The sequence below is a fragment of the Lissotriton helveticus genome, chromosome 4_1 (genome assembly GCF_964261635.1).
Source record: "Lissotriton helveticus chromosome 4_1, aLisHel1.1, whole genome shotgun sequence".
Taxonomy (NCBI): Eukaryota; Metazoa; Chordata; class Amphibia; order Caudata; family Salamandridae; genus Lissotriton; species Lissotriton helveticus.
In genome coordinates, this window is record NC_136063.1 from 143,319,314 (window position 1) to 143,329,713 (window position 10,400).

A 10,400-nucleotide genomic window follows, 5' to 3' on the forward strand; every position below is an offset into this window, starting at 1 on the left:
ATTTTTTTAAGGTGAAGTCTCTGATACTGGATCAAATCCACCTAAGATGAACCCAAAAAAGGGTTAATTCTCAAAATAAATGAGTCTCCGAAACTATTTCTAATGTGGAAGAAACATCAAAAGAGCCACTTTGAAGACAGCCCTATAAAGTGCAGACGAAAACTGCCAGACAGCGCAGTCCATCTCAAAAGAAAAGACACTGCCTTTCTGAGTCGCAGTATCTTTATTGATAGTCATAAAAGTTTGAATGATCTCCTGTCTACGTGAACCCAAAACACTGTACTACAGATATTTTGTTCATAGAATATAACACAGGTTGTCAAGAATCCATTTGTCAATAGGATGAAACCACACCTTGTAGCAGTCTACCAAACGTGGGATTTTTTTCTGCAAACCAAACTGGTTCATCCCAGCAATATTATAAAACCAAATTTCAACATCTTAGGTGCATATGCAGATTAGAATGTGAACACAGAAAAAAATGTAGTTTGATAGACTTCCAAGAACTACAGGTGATCCCTCTACCCATTATGCCTTGTACTGGCAGTCTGCCGCATCCCCTCAATTCTCTTTTTATTACTTATGTGAGAAGGATCTGGGTGCATGTGTGAGGTTTTGGTTCTCAGTTTTTGCTTCAAAAATCAAGTCTTTGAGACCAACTTTCAATTTCTCAAATTTGTTTGAACTGTCTAATTCGTTTTTGGCCACATTTAGAGAATGTTTTCCTCTCCAGATGCCTTCTCTATTTGACAGGTGCCTCTCCTTCTGTAAAAAGAAAGCAGTTATAGACCCTCACAAGGTCTGTGCAGTGTATCTTCTTCCATCTCACACTGTGAAAGACTGCAATATCTGCCAAAAGATGTACAAAAGATCTCTTAAAGACAGGGAGGGCATTAGACTTTGAGGAATGATTCAAAGTATGAAGACTAAAGAGGAGAGGAAGAAGAGGAAGCAGCTGCAAAGCACAACTTCTCAAGGCATCAATGCTTTAAAAAAAACGCACTCTGCTGAGGACTTCCCATGAGGAACATCCTTAGAGAAAAGGTGAAGCTAACAAGTTTAACATAGACGTTGTCATGCCAGACGTCAGTCAAATCAATGTCAAGACTATCAACATCGATGTTGAGAGCCTCAGCCCCAACGTGCTTGCTGTCTAAGGTGGGTCCTTCCCAACGCAGGCACAAAGACTAATCTCTGTCTCCACGACATTCTGCTTTTTGACATCTAAGACAACTGTGTAGGAGACAAAATGATCAGCGTCAAAGCATCATTCTCAATTCCTGTTGTCATCAGAGAAGAACTATTGCACCAATGCGGTCGAGACATCACCGTTCGATGTCTACAATATGGTGACCCTCTCAGAATTTCAACTCTTCCTGTCAAAATGACTATCTTTGGACGATCTAAATGACATTGAGAGGATTTACCAGACATCACATTGGGTTCTTCTCCTTCAAGTGCATAGAGATCACACACTCCCAACTCAGTTGCCCTCTATTGTCTGTTTTTTCTCTTTCACCTATGTATTCTTCAGTAGGCACTCCGATGGCAGGCTTATCACCATCTCCATCCTCATATAAGATGAGAAATCAAAGTTCTGGTGTACAATCTACAACCAAACCTCCCGGAAAATAAGACCTTCTTTCTCACCAGACCATCATCCTTTACCTTGTAAATCTATCAACCTATTATACCATTCAATAATTAAGTTTAAGAACATCTTCATCCTCTGCAGTTATCTCCTCCAGGGATAGTCTCGAAGATCACTACAATGTCTTCTGCCAACCAGGGTCTCTCCTGAAAGAAGCGATGATAGAGCTCTATCACAGTTGAGATTTTCCTTTTCAGGCTCAGACGATACCCATTCATCATTCATGCCCACATCACCGGCAGCGTCCCTTCTCATGCATCCCCTGTGAATGACATTAATACTTTCAACTGCAATAAGTAGAGTAACACACCAAAACATGCATCTGCTTCAAGCCAAATTTCTATTTCAGATTGCAAAGGGAAACTTTAGAATGGATTCCAATATCCCAGCAAAATATAGGATTCGATTTTCTTTTTTTTTTCTCAAAAAGAGTTCAACCGAACAGAGACCAATATAGATTTGTGACAGTGTGAGAAGTTGGCCTGATATATAGTGCTCACTATTCTAGTGATCACTTTGTATCATACCAAACAACCCTTATTGATGATTGGTTGTAAGTCAACCTGATAGACCAGCTATCCTAGTAGCATGGACAAGAGCAGTCTTTAGGCTAAACTCTAGAGGGCGCGTTAAGCAAGCTGTTTTACCATCACATATACCCCTTGAACACCAAGTGAAAGGACACCACACAAGTTGTTATGAAAATAAAGTATATTTATTTATAACAAGACTACCCTGAACTCTTTATGAGTCAGGGAGCTAAGCACAACACAAAACTCTTACGAAAATACTGCAAGTCGCACAATTTACACAAATGCCCGAGGGGCACGAAAAACCATATACTCTAAAAGTGGAATGCGAAATACTAGCAGGTAAGTAACACGATCCAGAGGCTTCAGGACCGCTAGGACTACCTTACTGAACCCTTAGGTTCGGAGCAGGGGGCCTAGGGAACCCCGGTGCAGAGTGGGAACTCTTACGCGGGATGCGGGACAAAGTCTATGGATGCTAGCAATTCTAAAGTTACTGTTTCCGGACGAATCCGACTAGGTAGACTAAAAACGAAAAAGGATCTGGACGCTAGGATAGTGAACCTGTGCTGGAGCACCGAAATGCTCGAGTTACCTAGCCCAGGGGCTGCGGCTGCATAGGGTTCAAATGACGTCGGGAATCCTCGTTGTAGTCTATGGAGTCTGAAAGAAGATGTTGCTGGCAGGCGACCAGTGAAGAAGTTCGGTGTGATCCAAGGCTGGATCAGTGAAGAGGACGACCTGAAAGCAGAGGGGACTCCGTTCTTAATCACTAGCCAGTGATTGTGTGGGCACCAGGATGGCACCGGATGAAGTCACCGCGATCAGGTGAGTGGGTGACGCTGGACTCTGTAGTCACACGGGCCAGGAAGCGTTGTCGGCGACCAGGCTGGAGGTGCGAGCTGTCCCACGATGGTGTCTGCTGTCGGCGATGCTGGATCCAGGATTGGAGCAACAAACCTTGGCAAAGGCAAGCCCACGCGGTTGAGTCAAAATGGCGTCTGGAGTGGACCAGGAGGGTCCAGGGTACTTCTTGTTGGACAAGGAGCAAGGGCCAGTCTAGAGGACCTAGACCAGCGGTGAAAACGTCGTGGTACGTCGTCAGGAGGGTCGCTAGCCTACGGTCAAGTGACCGGACAACGTGGCAAGCAGCAACGCAGCAGAAGGGGCGCCACGCAGATCTCGTGGAGGCTGGGGGGCTGGACTTCGGTGCTGGAGCTGCTCTGGGTTGGGGCTTCTCAAACCCCAGTGCACTCACTCGAGGGTCCCTCGGTGGTCGTGCTGGTTAAGCGTCATGCAGGTCTTGAAGATAGCCGGTCCCACGGGTCTCGTCGCACCCACAAATCTCAGCTGGGCTGATGATGCAGGTAGAGGTCAGAGATGGCAGGGAATCCGGGTCTCGTCGAGCTGGTCAGTCTTGATCCGGAGGATGGACGTGCAGCAAACCGCAAGCGCTTAGATGGTGCCTGCTGGTGCAGGGTGGCTACTCCTTAGCCACAAGGGAGAGTCTTCAGAGAATGTCAAGAGTTCCTTTCGTGGAAAGTAGTTTAAGTTTCAAGATTATCCAATTTGGGAAGGGGGCCTGCTCCTACCTTTATTCTAAAAAAAGGGGCTGGCACGCGACTAGGTCCTGCCCATGGGTGGGACCAGGAGGGGGGTGGTTACACCCCTCTCCTTTGTCCGGTCTCTCCCCAGCTCAGGGGCTGGTGTGCCTTTGGAACTGGTTTGAGCCGGCATATGCACAGTGAGGACCGGGGTGCCACTTGCAGTCACCTTCCTTTCAGCCCTGCCTACCTGGGATACACAAAATCCTATCTGCGATGGTGCTGGCACCGCCCCTGACAGGAAACCCTTTGTCCAGGCCTCCCTCGCTGGAAGGACTCCCAGCAGCAGGAGGGCAGACTTGTGTCTCGGTGGCAGCATCCATTTTGTGGAGCTGAGGCTGTGTTCAACTTTAACCGGAGTTACAGCTACCAACATGTCTTCTCCCTCTAGAGGGGTGGAATGCTACCCCCGTCGCCAGAACTGGCGAGGGGGTAGTATTCCAAAGCGTATGACACCTTACATGACATGTTTAGATAATGTCAGACCAAAGTTACCATAACCGCGAGGATTATAAGGCACTTAAGAGTATATGGTCTGACGCTATCATGGAAACGGCTAAGGGATAGATCCCGAAGGCCGCAGACAGGCTCAGCTCATGCCAGAGCACCATCTCACACGATTCCAAGCACTCTGCCTCCAGGATTGTTAAGGCCTGCCATAGGAGTGACTGATAGGAGATCTGTGTGCCCATTTTAGGTTTAGATATAGGTATACTATATCTAAAGCAGGGTTGATTACACCACCTTGCTCCCAGCTGTCAAGCAGCCAGTTGTGTCTGTTTTGGATGGCCATCCAGGGGTGGCATAATACATGCTGCAGCCCCTGGTAGGCCCTGTGTGCACCTATGCCCTGGGTACCTAAGGTACACTGTACAGGGGCTGATAAGGTGACTCAGTATCCAATTAGGTATGTACCTAGGGTACATGGAATCCATTTTACAGAGAGAGCAGTGGGCCTGGGGTCCTGAATAGCAGGGCCCCAGGTCAACTAAGTCGAAAAACCAGCAAAACACCAGGCAAAAAGTTGGGGGCAACCATAGTCAGATATCCACCTTCCTATAGACAGTTAAAAGGAATACCCAAATAAATAAACACATAATTTGGAACTGTGTCATTGGAGGACATTCTTCTAGTGGAAAGAGAAATTGTGACAAAACTTAGACCCTTGTGTTATTTGTACTCACGGCGGGCTTCCATCGTCAATTGAAGGTGTTGCCATTCGGATTGTAATTGGCTCCAATAATTTTTACAAAGTGCATGACCCCAGTGGCAGCCTATATAGCGCAACATGATCATCAAGTTTTCCCCTACTTGAACGACTGATTAATAAAAGGACATTCAAACAACTTTACAGCAACATCTACCCAGCCTGGCCTATAACTCTTCCGAGAGCTGGGGCTTTCCATCAAATAAGAAAAATCACTGTTGATTTCCCCACAGCAAATACACTTCCTGCGAGCAATCTTGGACAGTGACAAAGGAAAAACGTTCCCTTCAAAAGACAGGCTGCATTGACGACACACACTGGCCAATAAAATGCAAGGGAAACACAGTGTGACAGTTCGCCATTGCAAATGCCTTCTAGGATGCTGTTGTCTTGTATCCCTTTGGTACTATTTTGTCACATGCATATGTGACCATTGCAACAGGTACTAAACAACCAATGGGCACAGGCGACAGGCTCGTTTGACGAGATCACCATCAGTTAAATCATGATAGCAGCATTACCTTGGTAGGACCCTGTGATGAAATATAAACCTAAGAATCCTGTTCTGACAGAAGTCTCTAAACTTTGGGAAGACCACTGATGCATCCATGGAGGGTTGGGTAGCACATTTCCAAGAAGTAAATACCAGCGGCAACTGGTCTGAAGTAGAAGAACGCCTCCATTTGAATGCTAGAATTCTGAGTCATTAAACTGGGGTTATAGTCATTCCTGCTAAGAATCAAGGCTTCCTTGTAGTGGTTCAAACAGACGACAGGACCTCAGTGTTTCATATTAACAGAGAAGATGTCTCTTAATGGAAGCTCAGAGTATGATGGAAGAGGGCATTTCAGAACTAAGTTTCTTTAACTGCAGAACACCAAGTGCAGGCTATGACTTGGCAGACACGCTCTGTTGTTATGCAGGAGGATTCCATGAATGGGAATTGAACCTAGATAATTTGAACAAGATCTTCCACCGCTGAAGTAAGCCCAACCACAATCTCTTCACCACCATCAGCCGCAAATGCCAGTCCGTACTGGGTCAGCATGCTCGCGCTGTCAGAGATTTTCGGCAAAACATTTTTGACACCTTTACCTGAGCTTTTTTCTGCTTCTCTTCTCCTCATAAACTGATCAAAGAGTTTCCCGAAGAAGACTTCAAAGTTTTCCCCCATTTGAAGCATCCTCCAATTTCATTGCATCTGAAGATTGCCCTCTCTCAACCGATGAGAAGCCCAGGTAAGCCGATCCCGGAAGCCTAAAGAAAGTACACATCTCAGAAAGTTGCTCTTCTACTACCATTAACAGCAAGAACAGTTAGTCAAATGGTGGCTTTCACAATAAAAGAGCCATTTCTCCAGTTTCACAAAGATGGACTCTCATTAAGAAACAACCCTTGCTTTATTCTTTACTGGGCTTCCATTTGAATGGTTGGAGTTTGGTTCTCTTTCACTAAGGTGGGTAGGCTACTTACACAACAATGCTCTTTGGCTATTTTTACCATTGTACTGCTATGATAATATTTCTGTGGGGCTCCCAGCTCAACAATGCCGATCATTCAAGTATAGTCTTTAAAGAATGCCAAAGCTTAAGCAATATTTTACAGAGAGATCACTGTTTTCGTATATGTTCCGAATCGATGACTATGAAATTTCAGATATAGAAAATCTGCAGTAGGTACACAATTAGTTATAGGCAATGTTTCCAAAAGTTCATTATTTCTTATTTAGTTTGATCTTGCAGATAGTGGTTACTAAAGTAGAGTGCTATTATTAAAAGATGCATACAGGATTTTATTTGCAGTATCTTAGAGACATTGGTGTGTTTCTGTACCGTTTTGGCCAGAGTTGACTTGCATTAAAATACTGTTCCTCTTCCAGAGGTCCCTCCGCAATAGTCATAAGCACTGAATAGTCCTGTCCAATAAGACCGGTTTAAGTGAAAACTGGGCTGTGTATAAGCCTAACTGTGTGTCATTTTGATTTTTATTTGCAGAGAAAACCGAGAAACCTCCAGCAACATGATCATAGCTACCCTAGCCTCTGAGGAGCCATCAGCTAACAGGAGACACATGAAAGAAACAAATGCTAACCAAGCACTTCAGGGATTTTGGTAATCGGCAACATCTGGAAGGGTCCAACCCTCTGGATATCGGACATCAGCTGGTGCCGACGATAGTGCTCAAGACACTGTGTGCCGCCCGGCGCAGGTCGCTCGAGGGCAGCATCCTTCCGGAGAGGATATGCTCCTGGGCTAACACAGCCTTACCAATGGTCACATGACCTCCAGGAGTTTCATTATGACAGCACAGAGACTGGCAGAGTGAGGGAGTGTGGCAGACCCTGTGAGGGTGTGTGGCACAAAAGTGTGAGCATGTGGAAGTGTGGCAGGATGAGAGGGATGTGTGAGAGGAAGAGAGCATGCAGAAGAAGAGTAGGCATATTAGCTCGTGTGTGAGAGGACAGGCGATAGTGCATGTACAAAAGTGTGAGACACCATTGGACACAAACACTGTTCAATGGCATACAGTGGATGAGTGTGAGCATTGAGAAGAAGGCATTGACAGAAAGGACCTTTTTTAAGAAATGTGCCTTGGTTCTGAAGTGAAACCCCCCTGGAGAAAGCTCTGTGGGAAAGGTGTGTGAATGATTGACGAGTGGTTCTTTTCTTTGCATGTCCCTTTATGGCTCATTACATGTTCATTTCCACGCCTTCACAGTGACACGGTGTGCAGTGAAAGCAGCGTGCATGAGAAAGAATGAATAGACACACTGCTTTCTAGTGAGAGGAAAGATTTTTGGGGTGTGACGGAGAGAGACCAATATACATGGACATGTAAAATGTGAAAATAAAAAGAGGGGTGGTGGAGAGAAAGGAAGTGGTATGGAGTAAGTGATCCAGGATAGTGATGGAAATTGAGCATGTGTACCAGAAAATGAAAGGGAAGGTGAAAATGAGAGGAAGAGGAAAATACTGGGCAAGCTGTTAGAGTAAATTGAAAGGAGAGCACAAGGCAAGTAGAGATGATCCATCTGGGAGGAAATTTAAGTGACTGGGCTCAACAGAGATTAGATTTAGTGGTTGTTTAAGTACCTATATCTTGTGTGTGTGGAATATATTTGGCACTGTAGTGTATGAAGTACATATTTGAGTGTGTGCTAATGTACAGGTTTGTCTGTGTGTCTTGTTGGCTGGCATTTCTCAGCCCGTTGGATGGCAGGACCGTGATCTTCTCCATGAGGGCATTCTTCAGACATGTAGAAGCATCTCTCAGTGCCCGCCGAGTGGTTTCTCGAGCAGACACTACAGCACCGCCGAGAAGATGGTCCGTGCCCACGTCAGCACGACTCACTGTGAATAACTAACAACTGATGAAGAGCGAATAGCTGTGGCCATGGTCCGTGAGTGGCTGAAAAAGCCCCCTTTTCCTCTCCCACCTCCAGCTTCCAAGGTCCTTGGGTGGGGCTACAACACCTGACTTTGGATACTAGAGCTTGTCTGAAGACCCTGTCCCAATTAGAGGTTAGATCCTCAGGCATGCACAAGCACATCAGTTTGCATATGAACAGTTGAGGGACCAAGAACAGGTTGTCGACTAGAGTTATACTTATCAGGCACTGAATGATAAGCAATATAATAGTAAAAAAGGACTTCCTTCTACGAAGAGATAGGCAAGGATCCTCTTCAGACAGAGACAATGGCACTTCTCTACACATGAGATGAGGACCCTTACAAGGCAGGGTTTAGCATCACATGATGGGCACAATTTGCAGATTAGCATACAAGAACACTATTCAACTAATGGAAGAACTCTCCTTCAGCCAACAGATAAGTGTCTTTGTCATGCAGGGGCAAACTGCTGTCCTTCACAGTTGAAGCAAGAACCTTAATCCGGCCAGACGATGAAATATTCTAGGCACGCCAAGCATGGGTCTGTATCGAGCAGGGGGAACAGTTATCATCGATTTATGAGGCAGGGGTGCCGGTGAGGAAAAGGGAGAGACTGTCTGTGACCCATGAAGCGAGATCCCCTGTCTGACAGTGGAAGGTACTGTTCTCAACACAAAGGCAAGGTTTGTCAATTAGGGTGTTTGACAGTTCTTTGCACATGCAAGCGAAACCCCCGCCTAGCACGATATTTTAAGACCATATGAGTTAGGCAGAGCTTGCAATCACTTTACCCGTTGCCATCATGGCAAAACCTCTATGGGCATGGGCATTATTACAGAACAGCTCAGTATCCATTACTTCAGTGCTCTGAAGGCAACTAATCCTGTGCTTGATTTAAGGGTGACTTACTTCCTTGGGGAGCAGCACTCCTGCAGAATAATTCCACTTCTACTGTGTATTAATGGTTCACTTTATGGCCTGATGGGTTATTACGCTCTTTGGTCAGTGAGATCCCATTGGGGAAGTGTTGGACATGCATGCATTGGGGTGGAGAAGGTGAAATGGCAATGCTGGTAATTATGCAATAGTCAAGGTGAGACTAGGGGACACTGGGGACATTTTTTACGTATTCATTGGTCTTTATGAACCACAATGATGTGTCTGCTGGCCAAACAGCTCGTATCTTCCAACGTTCACACAAATGCTTTTGTTGCTTGACCTACCTCCTACTTGACGACAGTGTCCAATGAAACCCTGGATCTGCAATTGTCATTGCATGAATTTTGAAGCATTTAGGTTACTTTTATGTCCACCACGGCTTTCATCACCCCACCAAAGCACCTACAAGCCCAAGTCCAAAAACAATGCATTAAATTTGAGGCTGCTGCAATCGTAAGGAGCACAACTATTTATTGCCCCATGTCTGTTTCTACCACTTATCCCCCAGCCAGCAATAGTTCTCAGCTGGGTGGGTCAACAGGCTCTACAGCGCTTCCGCAAAGACCCTAGCTCTCTCCGTCTCTTCCCACCCCTGCCCTACTGGGGCCCTAATATCGGGCCCTTGCCTACAAAGCAATGCAAACATTCACTCAGCTCGTCCCCATCTATATGCACCTAACCGTACTGTATGACACGCTAACGCCATGCTAGATCCTGTACTTTACCAGAATGTAGCAGAATGTACTGTAATTAAACAATCTTTATACAATGTGCTATGTACAATAAAGTTTAGGTTTTTTTACACTCTCCATCTGTCTCTATATTTATTGACTGTTGTCGCGAAATCTTCCCATTACTCTTGATTTCTGCTTGCAATACCTTACTCAACCTGTCTGTTATTCTCTACTTTTTCTTCCCATTACTTCCCAATCACTCCACAGCTTATCATATAGGCAGAGGAACCATAATACCCTTCCTCACTTAATCAAATCGTTTCTGCCATAATTAGCAAATTTCTTTTCCTTCTGATAGAAACTTCTAGCTGCATATTCCTTATCTTTTGAAAAGCCTTAGGAATGA

General features: G+C 45.3%; 1 protein-coding gene across 1 annotated transcript in view; it reads left to right on the forward strand.

Annotated features, from left to right (window-relative positions):
- LOC144828429 (microtubule-actin cross-linking factor 1, isoforms 6/7-like) overlaps nucleotides 1-10,129 on the forward strand; it is a 300,733-nt gene extending 290,604 nt beyond the window's left edge. Inside the window, exon 39 of the mRNA XM_078686575.1 lies at nucleotides 6,987-10,129. Within this exon, the coding sequence (XP_078542701.1) occupies nucleotides 6,987-7,015 (29 nt within the window). The 3' untranslated portion in view covers nucleotides 7,016-10,129. The remainder of the gene's footprint in view (nucleotides 1-6,986) is intronic.
- Nucleotides 10,130-10,400: the final 271 nt, after the last annotated feature.